The sequence below is a fragment of the Carassius gibelio genome, chromosome B20 (assembly GCF_023724105.1).
Source record: "Carassius gibelio isolate Cgi1373 ecotype wild population from Czech Republic chromosome B20, carGib1.2-hapl.c, whole genome shotgun sequence".
NCBI lineage: Eukaryota > Metazoa > Chordata > Actinopteri > Cypriniformes > Cyprinidae > Carassius > Carassius gibelio.
In genome coordinates, this window is record NC_068415.1 from 23,091,617 (window position 1) to 23,105,206 (window position 13,590).

Sequence of the window (13,590 nt, forward strand, 5' to 3'; positions counted from 1 at the left end):
GCTTGTTAGTGATGTTGTGGGGAGGGGGGGTGGATGTGGGATCTGGGGGTGGGGGGCGTGGGGATGCAAGAAAGGGGAGGGGGTTCAGAGTTCAGTGGTGACTGGAGCAAAAGAGGGGAGGGGAGGCAAGGTCAGGAGGGAGTTCAGCTTCCTGACAGCTTGATGAATGAAGCTGTCCTTCAGTCTGCTGGTCCTCTCCTGGAGACTCCGCAGACTCCTCCCTGATTTCAAATTTCAATATTTTATTCACAATACAACATAGATGACATATCAAATGTTTAAACTGAGAAAATGTATAATTTTTAATGAAAAATGTGTTGATTTTAAATTTCATGGCATCATCTCAAAAAAGTTGGGACAAGGCCATGTTTACCACTGTGTGGCATCCTCTCTTCTTTTTATAACAGTCTGCAAACGTCTGGGGACTGAGGAGAAAAGTTGCTCAAGTTTAGGAATAGGAATGTTGTTACATTCTTGTCTAATACAGGCTTCTAGTTGCTCAACTGTCTTAGGTCTTCATCTTCCTCTTTATGATGGACCAAATGTTTTCTATCCTTCTTCTACACAACCATGATGTTGTAATTGATGCATTATGTGGTAATTTTCTCTGAGAAACTCCTTTCTGATATTGCTCCACTATTTTTTGCCACAGTATTGGGGGAAATGGTGATCCTCTGCCGATCTTGACTTTTGAGATACACTGCCACTCTGAGAGGCTCTTTTTATACCCAATCATGTTGCCAATTGACCTAATAAGTTGCAAATTGGTCCTCCAGATGTTCCTTATATGTGCATTTAACTTATAACTCTTATTGCTACCTGTCCCAACTTTTTTGGAATGTGTAGCTCTGATGAAATCCAAAATGAGCTAATATTTGGCATGACAGTTCAAAATGTCTCATTTTCAACATTTGATATTTTTTCTATATTCTATTGTGAATAAAATATAAGTTTATGAGATTTGTAAATTATTCCATTCCTTTTTTACTCACAATTTGTAGTGTCCCAACTTTTTTTGGAATCTGGTTTGTAGTAATGTCTCTGATTTCAAGCAGAATTAGTATATTGTGATGTCATTCCTTACTGTCGTTGAAAACAATGTAGTTTAAACAGGAAGCTGCTAAGAGTCAACATTGAGTTTTAACCCACCCAGTAAGCAAGCCAGAGGCGAGAGTGCTAAGAAACAAAGAACTCCATCTATAACCTAATGGTCAGCCCTGTTCTAAATTCAAATTACAATTCTACATTGTGTTTGCTACTGTAATTTGAATTCAAATTCAGAAATTTAAAAGGCATTCTCAAGTCTAAGTTGTGCACAACTCCGTTCATCACTCAAGAAACAAGATCTTCTAACTAACAGCAGATTTCCACAAATACAAAAAGCAGATATAGCCAGGGGAGATGAGTTTCCAGTTGTTGGATGTTTCTAGTTAAAACCGAACAAATGGAAAAACAGAGTAATCAAAGACATGAGCCCTGATGAGTCTCTCACTGATGGGTATTGATGGTTGTTCATAAAAAGGGATGACAGGTATCTGCATTGCAATGCCAAAAAAATCGCCATGGAGTGTTCTTGCTTAGCATTAGTTAGTCCAGATGTTACGATTCATAACTAAACAACCTGATGTATTTTATTGAAAGAAACAAGCAAGAGATTTTTTTTTTCAAACACATCTTTGTATTTGTTTTAATAGAACTTGCAACTTGCAAAATCATTATAAAGTACACATAATAAACAGCGAATATTGACTTGTTTTGTTGTTAAAGAGGTGTTTGAGAACATGATTTCCCTTTTTAGGTCAGTGTGTCCTGGAGGACTCTGGGTAGTGCACCATCTGAATGGATGATCAGTTCAAAGCGTCAGCGAATGTGCGATAAAAATACAATAAATACTGTTCAACACATGCTAACACAGAAATACTGTTCTTGCCATTAATGTAGCAATGACCACAGGAAGCAATCCATTCACAATAAATGTTTCATCATGCAAATATACATTTCAATAAATGTTAAATAAAGTGCCAGCCATAGCATGTGCATACACAGACTGCATACTCTTAAGAGCAATATTTCAAATTAGAGGTCTGGAGCAATATTAAGTAGTTACCCTGAAACAGTTTCCAACAACACATGAAAAGCAACAACAATAACAACACAGCAAATGCACATTTGCAGAACAACTAAACAGCAAAATTGTACGTACACATAAATGTTATATCAATATACATTTTATAATATTCTCTTTATGTCTGTCAGCTCGTTCCCTTTCTGAAATGTTGACTCTATTAAAGCTGCAGTCGGTAACTTTTGACGCTCTAGCGGTTAATAAACAGAAATGCTCGCGTCTTGCGGAAGAACATCGTAGCCGGAACTACTTCTCTCTGTTTATGTCTATGAAGAATCACAAAGGTACTGGGTCACTCCGCTGCGGTATCCCCGAAGAAATCTAAAATAGTCTGAATATAAACACTTATTATAGGTGCACCCTAGTGATTCAGGACAAGCTAAAAACACGGTTTGGAAAATGGATTCATGGTGTACTCGCTTATTATATACATTTTTCTACATTTTGAACACAAACAAAGTTACGGACCGCAGCTCTGATTGGTTATTTCTTACTGGGAGCGATGCATTTCTGCAAATGGCAATAGGAGCACTGGGAGGAGCCAGAGGAGCTTGATTTTTTCACAGATTATCTGTCTCATATTCTACTGTCAGGATATAATGACAGGTTTAACAAATATGTAAACAATATATTTTTACAAAAGTTACCTACTGCAGCTTTAAAGAACTAAGTGAACATTGTTATGGAATGGTTTCCCCTGAGTTGGCAGTGAAAGTGTGCCCATTTACTCTCAAAACGTCCCCGCAAGTCTATAACAGAGTTTTTTTTTTTTAACTCATTTTGCTTCAGGACCCAAATTTTACATTGGATGGCACTGATATCAAAGTAAATACAGTGGGATCCAAAGGTCTGAGACCACAATCAATATAGGATTCAAGATGTATTAGGAATAAATGTTACTGTTAAAACAAAAAATAAATAATTATTTAAACAATTAATTCAAATGAATGAGGAAAATAAATTACATTGGCAAGGGGTCAGAATGAAGCACTTAAGATGCTCTTTGGAATATTCTCAAATCATGCTGGATAACATGATCATTATAGGTTTTGAACAAATGTGGAATTGTTAGATCCAGTTCTGCTGTCCATTAAGAGAAAGGTAGACGTACATAAAATCACGTACATGTTTTAGTACAATTTTATTATGCTGATAATCTATAGTTTGGGGTGTCAGACCTTTGCATCCCGCTCTATGTGATTGCAGCAGCAACAACACCAACCTGTATTGACCTGTATTGGTCATTTACACAAATACAAGAGTTACAAGATTCACATATCAAAAGAGAGATCATCAACAGATCGATTATAATCCATTTTTAAACATTTCTTACATTTTCCACTATATTCCAAACACAGCAAAAGCAAGAGGCCATGCTTTGCGAACACAGTTACAATAATGCATCCCACAACATAAGACTGGCTCTATACTGCACACTTATGCGGCTGGCTGGTATTTTGTGTTGGGTTAAGCACCACAGCAGGATGGTGTGTCAGAGGAGGGACAGTAATTTGGTGACTTAATATTCTCTGGCCTCCTCCAATTCATTCATGAAAATGTCCTGTTGGGGGTTTTCTGTGCAATGCAGGCCATTATTGGGTGGGCGGACAGCATGAAACCTACTCCAGTCTCCTTTGCACAGAATCCAAGGCATTACATCCACCTTAAAATGCAGCTCTGGAGAGAACTCTGTGCTTATTAGGTTGGGAGTACCTGCACCCTTGCCCCTTGTAATTAGAAGCTTGTTGTCATCATAGCAACAATGCTGTGCGGCCAGAGTGGTGCCATCTGTTGAGAGGCCAGAACGCAAGCAAGAGCGTGCCGAGGGCTTGTAGATGTCCAGCCGCTCTTTTGGGTCGCTAGCATCCCTCCATTGGAAGGTCTGGTCATGTCCTGCATCCAGCAGACTGACTATATTGGTGGAGGCTTCTGAAGGATAGGTGCATGGACAGCTGGGTAAATCAGTCAATACCTGCTGCAGGTAGCGCTGGAGAAACTCACTCTTACAATTCAACCACTTCTCACAGCTGTCAACATCTGCAGAACAACCAAACCCAAACAGATTACATATTAGCCACAATAGTTTATAGCAGAGTGCCATTTGCCTAATAGTGGTTTAAAAAGAAGTGTGATAGTTTTGTGCATTGTAAAATAAAAATTCACAGATTCATGCATTGTTTTCCGTTGAAAACTCCAGCAAATGCTGGTTAGGTATGTTTTGAGGCTGCTGGTTTGAACTGGTTTAAACTGGTCCTAAGCTGGTTAAAGCTAGTCATGTGCTGGTCCTTAGCAACTAGCTCCTGCTCAGGACCAGCACATGACCAGCTTAAGAAAGCTAAGGCCCAGTTTAAACCAATTCAAACCAGCAGCCATGCTTCAAAACATACCTAACTAACATATGCTGCTTTTTTCAACAGGGGTGTGTAAAGTTCATATAGACTATACGTTGTAAAAAGCATTAACTAAAACAACTAATACGAGTTAACACATTTATCTGATTTACATTGCAAATGCTCAATTCAGTTCTGTCTTTTTTATGATGGAGCAATAGCTTCTCAATGGCAATGGCTTCTCAATACAATTCTAAATCTAAATCAAATTAAATAAAAATCATGCCAATTGCCATCTTTGTAGGCCAGAATTTTATTATTATTAGGACTCAACAACATGCTTAAAATATCACCTACAAACTGAATGTTAATTTTCAACCTCTGCTGGTGTCAAGGTGATTTTTTTGTGGATGTAGAGTCAGTTCGGCCACTCAACTGGTGTACATACAGTATTCCACTAACATTTGACAATCAGTCTCTTAATGCTTATTATTATTATTATTATTATTTATTTTTTACCATTCATCATTAATTGAATACCGATAGCTTTAAATCACTCACCAGTGCCAAAGGGTTCTGTACCATTTTCCATCTCAAATGGAAAGACGTGAGCCACACTGTTCCAATCATCTGGAAAGAAGGAGAAGAAAAAAGAAAACTCTTAATTTGAAATAATATTACACAAAATGGTTTAGAATTTTATTACAAACAGATACATTTTTTGAGAACTGAAATAACCTGGGCACGGCACAAGGTCACAGCTTCGGGATTCGGTGGAGATGCAGAAATCTCCACATGAACGTGAGCGGGTCTGGTTGCCATTTCCACAAGTGACACTACAGGGACCCCATGCGCTCCATTCTTCCTCTTTCTCACCTAAAAGCACAAGAATAATCAGTTAAAACATTAATTTAGTTTTTTTTGTGTGTGTGTGTGTGATACCCATCACCATTCATCATATAGGGTTTGAAGAAAATCCTTAACCTCAAATACTTTTCAGTGAATGGATAACAAGTGGTCCTCTGGAACACACTAAAATTACTATTTCCGCTTGGTATTAGCATGAGCTTTAAATGCATGCCTGCAACCACTTGTGGTGTTAATACACAAGCTATGTTGTTTCTGACTACCTCCATACATGGGGTTTTATTGATCTAATCACAAAATGTTTCAGACCCTGTTTACATTGACAACTTAATGCAAGACTAGTTAGCAGTTAGAAATCATCTAGCAGTCACTCCAGCAACATCTCAGCAACAAACCCAGTAAATGCATAGAAACATAATAACAACCACTCATCACTGAGTGAGGAAAAGCTTTGCAATAGTATGGTGGCACACTGGAAACCGCCAACAGAAACACTCTAACACCTGTAACTTTTGCAGACAAAAACAAGGGTAAGCTGAAAGAGTGAGCATTTGCCAAGCCTTATATCCTCCAAAAAAAATCTAACAAGACTGATTAGCTTTTAGCTTTTGGAGGAGATTTCAACACTCTTTAAAAAAAAAAAAAAAGTTGCGTTAAACAAAAACAACAGATGTCTTCTTCTTTCTTCTGTAATACAGAGTATAGATTACAGACTAGCATTTTTAAATATTTAACTTGAATTTGGGTGGGGTGCCAGTGACATTGCAGACACAGTGATGGTGTCCTGATTACAGACAGACTAGTGAATGATGAAAAGGAGGCGTTGGCACAGCGGCTACTCTTGCTGGCTTTGTAGAACTGCCAAACTGTGAAACCCTCAACAGCCACAGGGCTTGTCGTTTAGCAGAAGCAGGAATGGGCACTAAATCCACAAGGTCGAGATTTGGGTGGTTAGCATTACCCATGCTAAAAGATGCTGGTGTCAAGAACATTTTGGACGGTCTGTTAAATCTATTTGCTGATTTCTTTGGCTGAACAAATGATAATGGGTACTCGAAATCATCAGTATAAACCAATGAAGCATTATTTCAATAAAACATTATCTTCCTGTCCAGTTAAGGGCCCAGAAATACATTTAAAAATGAAGTGATCCTACATAGTAGAATAGGCATCATCTTCTGGTCTAGATTGGTTCCATCCTTAATCTCTAAATTTAGTACCCAATCACTGTATCTTTTCTTATACCACTCCAATTAAACCCCCATCCCATTTCATCCTTGTCTCCAATGAAAGACTGCACCGCCAAAATGCACAATTCCCACCATAAAACAGACATGGCCTGGAGAGAAAAACAAAAAATGAACAGAGGCGTAATGTTATGCATGGCTTTGAAAAGCCTAGGATTCTTGAACAGGCTTAAAAGGTCTAGCCGCTCTGGGCGGGAGGGGTGGTGGGGGAATCAGGGTCTGGGGCCCAACCCGCGGGACATAAAAAGTAAACGGATGACCCCTATCACTCTGTGTTCCCGATCTGCGCTCTAATTGAACACAAGCATGGGCTTATTTGTCCAAGAGAACATACTCATGCTGCCATTAGTGAGCGGATCGGGCTCGTCTTCAAACAGCAGTCTTCCCCGCCGAGTGGAACCAGTCTCTACATCAAAGGTCCGGCACTCACAAATACCCCGCCACTGGCTGCGAGCTTAGTCTGAATCAGTGCTTTGAAACAGTCTTTACAAGCTCACTCTACCCTTCCTTTCCAGTCTCTACATCTCTCTTTGCCTTAAACCACTCTCCAAATCGCCTTCATCTGACTGCCGCCAATCCAGCTTTTTTGAATTCTCCCACTGATTTCTCTTTCTTAAATTCTGATGTTACCAATTCTGACAACTTTCTTCATTCCAATGTTTTCATTCATCACACAGGTTGAAGGTTCAAATACTCTTATTTCTAAATTCTCAAGACCTGTGTGTAGAAACAGTTAAAAACAGAGCACTCACCATAATGGCGTTCAGTCCATGGGCTTTCCCAAATGCCACCTGTCTTGTCCAGTCCACTAGGAAGGGCCTCCCCACTGTCATACTCCAGTGCATAATCATCCTCTTCATCCACTGCTTGGCCAGTGCCATCTTCACCCGAATCTACATCTGTGTAGCCCCAAAATAAAGGCCAGAAAAGCTTCTTTCCGCCCAACCATTCTACAGTAGAGGAGGGAGAAGATGTGGGCCAGTCATTGCTCCATTCTCTAACCAGGTCCTTGTCCATTTCCATGGGGGGGTCATCCAACACCTCGATGGTCACCTACAACCAAGGATGCAAAATACATTTAAATAGGATGGAACACTGGGTGTTATTTTAAGAACTTAAAGCACGCAGTGAATGAAGACAAATCATCCTGTAATAAGTCTGGAGAAAAGTCAGTAAGTTTTAGTGGTGAGTCACTGAGTTTTTTTTATTTGAGCAAAGGCTCAATATCAAATCAAGCAGAATTACTTCCTCCTCATCTCAAGATAAGATAACTTATTACACTTAATTACATCCTATCAGGAGAGATGACTCACTATGGATGCTGATGAATCCACTTTGACAGGATTAGACATTAGCCTCAGAGTAGAGAAACACAGTTATGGCTTATTATATATTGGCTGGCATATTATGACTTGTCCAGGTCAATCATTGAAAGTCACCTCACAAAGCATTTCACAGAGATGACGACTAACTTGAGGTGTGTGCTCTTGCATGTGCTCACCTGAATGTTTGGGTTTTGGGAGTCAGTGTCAGCATTTGCCAGGTCTGGAAAGTTTTTGAGGTCTAGGACAAAGGGTTTTGATTCTTCCTCGGGCTCAGGCTGTGGTAGGACACCCGTTGAGCGATGCTGGAGCCACCTGTGTTGGTGGGGACGAGGGTCTGCCAGCTCGTTCTGGACTTGGTTCTGTTGGTGCAAGAGATGATGTCAGTGTCTCTCAAAGATGTCTGAGGCTGTGTCTGTTGAAAAACTATCATTGCATGAAACAATAAGTGCTAGCTTGCATAGAGTAGTGTAGGTGTGAAGTCAGAACCAGGAAGACTAAGTCACCACTGGTTCCTCAAGATTTTATAATGGGGTATTTCAATTTATAATAAAGCCTTTGTTCCTCTTCAGAACACAATTAAAGATATTTTGGATAAAAACTGGGAGGCTTGTGACTGTCCCATTGACTGCCTAGTAAATTACACCGTCAAAGTCCAGAAAACTATGAAAGACATCATCTAAATAGTCCATCTGCCATCAGTGGTTCAACCTTAATGTTATGAAGTGACGAGAATCCAATAGCACTAATAGAGAGACACAATCACGATCAGATGATAAGAGCAGATAATTTGTAACTCTAAGGAGAGCAGTCTCAGTACTATGATACGGTCTAAATCCTGACTGGAAATCCTCACATATACCATTTTTCTCTAAGAAGGAATATAATTGTAAGGATACCACCTTTTCTAGTATCTTGGACAGAAAAAGGGAGTTTCGAGATCAGTCTGTAATTAACCAGTTCTTTGGGGTCTAGTTTTTTTTTTTTTTGATGAGAGGCTTAATAACATCAAGTTTGAAGGTTTTGGGGACATATTCTAATGATAATGGTGAATTAATAATAGTCCGAAGAGGATCTCCAAACAAAGCTTTTATGGGTTTGGAATGACGTGGGAGAGTGATTAATGACAAAATTTTCATTTCTGGGTGGAGTAACCCTATAAGGAAAAGATTATAAAAAGTCAACTAGTACCATTTTCCACTGAAAATGTGCTGATGTTCTTGCTCACTTAGGGACCTTTATAAATTTATCATAAGCAGAGTTTATACTGCCTTGAGAGTTGAACAATGAAGTAACTGTCCATGTTACTGCATAACCTGTCACATCCTGAGAACACATTCAAACCTGCAAAGCAATTTTATTCAGCAATAACTTTTGTAAGTAAAATAGGTGTCTTATGTCTTTTTTCCCCAAGTTGTATGCTACTTGATCTGCAGATAAGACACTCGGGGGTATGTGAGCTTCTCTGTTAAATGTATTCTCAATATTAATCTTTTCTTCCTGGAAGTCTCAACAAGAGGGGCTGAAGGACTAGTCACTGTTACTCAGTTAAGACTCATAACATGGCCTAACAGGGCGAGTTTAATTTCCTAAATGTTCGGAATAGAAACCCAGTCTTTCCTTACATCCTTTGTCTCCCCGAGGCCATCTCTGGTCTTTCTCTGTATTGTTAATTCATTGTAAAATCATCTTTCCTCCCAGTGGAATGTGGCCTGTCGTACCAGTGGGCTTTCTCACCATCACAAACATATGGCATGAATTCCAGAACCCGAAACAAAGCATTATGCGCTAGCTGGAGACCATGGGATACACACACAGCTCCTATTGAGCTCTCTGGTGAGACACATGGACGCAATCAGCTCACACAATTTATGTTGGGCCATTTGGGAGAGGAGTCTGCAGTGCAGCCTAGATTTATCTGACCTCCAATATCAAAGTCCCAGGACCAAGCCATTTCCAAACCAGTGAAGAAAAACAATAATCTAAGACCCCCCATTCCCTTTCCCTTTGACGACCCCTGACCCACATGTAAAAACAAAAGAGACATTTAGTAATGCAAAGCTGAGTAGCAGGACCTTTCTTGGAGAGGTTAGACATGGCCCCCTTGTGCAGAAACACAGGATCAAGGAGACCAGAATGCAGGAAATTCCACATTAACACAGAAGAGGGGCAAAAAAAACAATTTATGAGCTGAACAATGACCCCGTGAGAGAGAGTGAAACTAAGTGTTTCTTACCACTATTATGTAAGGCTTCACTATTGTACTGTTCTACTGTATGAGGCCTCTATCCCTTAATGAAAACAGTCAATTCCAAAAGGCACAGGCACATTTTAACCTGTCAACCCATTTACCATTTTGTGATAAACAAGTGATTATTGATAGCTGGATATATAACATTAAATTATAATAAACCCCTATTATCACCATTAATAGCAGTATTAACTGTAACACTGTCAAACATGTTACCTCTGACTCTTACTTTTCTGAAGGCATAGTTAAGTCATCAGTTAAGTCATCAATTAAAACACTTTTAATCATTGCCGTTGTTAACTGACTAGCTGCGCAAATCCACGTTCATTATCAGCGTTTATTTGTGCAGCTAGTCAGTTAACAACGGCTCTGTGTAGTAACAGCTGCTCTATGTGAAATCAGGCACCTGATGGAATTTACCGCTGATTAGAGAACCGGCTTTACTGACAAGATGTGCATTAATTATCAGACGATATTTATCGCGCACCTCTAGTTCAATGATTTGCCAGAGTAGATTACATACAAAGTCAATGCAAAGATGCGATCAGATGCATCCTCGTGCGGGTCTAGAGATGCGATGCGATGCCCCGCGTTTGGCGTGTATGCCACATAATACTAATCTTGTTGATTGTTATAATAGCATTCGTTTTCTGTAAAGAGATGAATCAAAACAACTCACCTGTCGATTAAAACACAAGCGAGATTTCTAGTTTCTAGAATTGAATTTTGTCGCGAAGCTACTTCCACATTTGTCCACGAAACTGTTGTCATGTGGTTTCTACGTCAGTAAACGTGGTAACAAGGGGTAACTAACGTCATTGAGAGGTGACTGTACTGCCCCGTGTCACTGTTTAAAATGGGAATTTTCTCATGATTTACAAGTAGTTGAAAACATTAGAGATATTGTTAGTAATCAGCTGGACAAAATATATAACACTGGCCTAGTTGTTTTTGGATATTTTACTGCAAATATCTTACAAATTGTACCTTTAAATACACTTTAAATACACAAAAATAAAATATTCACATATTATGAAACTTGAAGTACAAAATTCAAAGCTTATTTGGAAATTATGCAAAATAACAGCACTCAGTTAACAAGTGATATATTTTTTTTTATATTACATGCATTATTTAGTATAGTCTGTGTCTGACACATATGAAATATATTGACAAAGCATATGAAATATAACAAAAATAAATCATGAAGGCATGGTTTCTAATCAATTACCAGTGTTGGAAGGTTACTTCAGAGTTTAATTTAATCTGTAGATTACAGATTACAGTAATGTAACGGACTACATTTGATTACTTTTATACATTTCTTATTGTTGCAAGTTTAACCAGTAACACTCAGCACTGATTACTGTAAACATCCTTCATCATTTAAATTTAGATTATAATAATTTAATTTAAAAGCACAGCCACCACAAAATCAGACTCTAGCACCTCTTTGCATTGAGATCATTAGAGGTTAAATACAGTTTTTAAATCATAACAAGAAATAGTTTAGTAGCTATGATGCTGTTTTAAGAATCAAATATTTGCATATGAAAGGAAACACTGGAAAAAAACAGTTCATCTTAAAAATAAAACAAATAAAACAACCCAAATAGTAGGCTAAATAAGACACTTATGGAATAAGCATCCCAAACTCCTGAAATGTTGGTGCAGTCAATGCAAATTATGAAAGAAATCAATCAAATCTGTATGTGTGAAAAAATAATCAGATGTAACCCCAGTTGTAATCGTTTACATTTTCATAAATACCCTAACTATAATTTAATTACACGTTTTCTCAGTAACTGATTAGTTACATTTATTTTGTAATTAAATTACGTAATTTAGTTCCATATAACTAGTTACTCCCCAACACTGTCAATAACTGTGACGCATATTGTCCCCTCAGATTTATAAGGTTCTAGCTCATTCGACTGTGCAGATACAACTTTGTTGTTCATTTAAATAAAAAGTCCCAAAATGTACAGAACATTAAAAAATCTATAACATAGCTAATATAAATACGTTGTCACTGAATAAGAATATGTGAATAACTCAATTTTGATAAAAATGTCAGATAGAACCTTTCAATTCCAAGGGGACGATATGTTCTGGATGATAAACAATAAACAAAACCACGGCACGAGATTTGGATCCACACTCACCTCAGTAGAGTCGCCGTGTCTGGGTCTCTTGTGATGCCTCACGGGGAAGCTGATCGCGCGCTGCATCCAGGCAGCCAGCAGCACAGTTAAAAGCACCCATACACTTTTACGCGCTGTTAGCATTTTGCACCGTTGCGTATCTGTCCACTAAATACCGCTAAAACATTAAATGTTCAATAGTTGTTTAGGAAGCTGTGTGCGTTTCCCTCTTGAAGATCTTGAATGCGCTGTTCCTCATCTTCATCCAAACTTCATTAAAACTGTCACATGTATTGGCATTTTATGAGTTCAGGCAGATAATCCTCACCACTTCAATCCATTCACAAATACACTTAATGTGACTGGAATGTGGACTGATCGTTTCTCAGTTTACTGCAGGTCTAGCGCTGCTCTTCAGTCCGCACCAGTGCATCCTCGTTCAACTTTTACCAAACTTTCTCTTCTCTCCTTCTTCAGGATGTCGGAGCACAGAATCATTGGTGACACGTTACTATAATGATGAGTCTCAGATACATGCCTTATTGAAGCTTAGCGCGCGGCAGAGAAGCAACAGCAGGATGCTCTGATCTCTGTGGGGTCAGCATGGGAGGAGAATGACTTTTTTTTTTCAGGGCTAGTGATGATTATGTATCTGACTGCCAGGTGTGTGCGAGGACTCGTTTCCGCTCAGGAGAGAATCATGCAGAACTGATATCAGAAAGCCTTCTAATTTAATTTCCAATTCAATTCCTGAACTTGATAAAGGATGCATAACGAATATTTGAATTTAAGAAAGTAGAAGTGAATAAACTGAAATGTAAAGAAATTAACAAAATTTCACAGCTCTAAGTGCATTTTTAATAATCTCACGGTTCAGATTGAATCTGTGACATATGTATTGTTACATATTTATGGCATACATACATTTTATATATATATATATATATATATATATATATATATATATATATATATATATATATACACACACTCACACACCTCTACACAAACATATATACATATATAAATATGTATACAATCATTTACATATACACATTTTTTTTATAAACCGTTATATAACCGTTAAATATAATTCAAGTCAAAATGACCTGTAACATGCCAACTAAATTTAAAGCAGTAGCTAAACTTGTTTTTAATCTAAAGTTTTTAATGAAATCATTTAAATTAAACTCAACTTTAAACTTTTGACTGAATATACACTATACCTTATGAAACATGAATATCTGAATATTACTACGGAGTGAAAGATTGGTCTTTGTTTATAAAAACAACGAGAGTAATGT

The 13,590-nt window shown here is 38.2% G+C and overlaps 1 protein-coding gene across 1 annotated transcript; it reads right to left on the reverse strand.

The window, feature by feature from the left end:
- Nucleotides 1–1,661: 1,661 nt before the first annotated feature.
- LOC127983805 (isthmin-2) lies at nucleotides 1,662–12,873 on the reverse strand. Its single transcript, XM_052586147.1, has 6 exons — nucleotides 12,308–12,873; nucleotides 8,071–8,253; nucleotides 7,322–7,622; nucleotides 5,194–5,331; nucleotides 5,017–5,085; nucleotides 1,662–4,162 (listed from the first exon to the last, which is right to left on the reverse strand). Exons 1-6 carry the CDS (start codon nucleotides 12,428–12,430, stop codon nucleotides 3,645–3,647), a joined length of 1,332 nt encoding a protein of 443 aa, XP_052442107.1. The 5' UTR covers nucleotides 12,431–12,873; the 3' UTR covers nucleotides 1,662–3,644.
- Nucleotides 12,874–13,590: the final 717 nt, after the last annotated feature.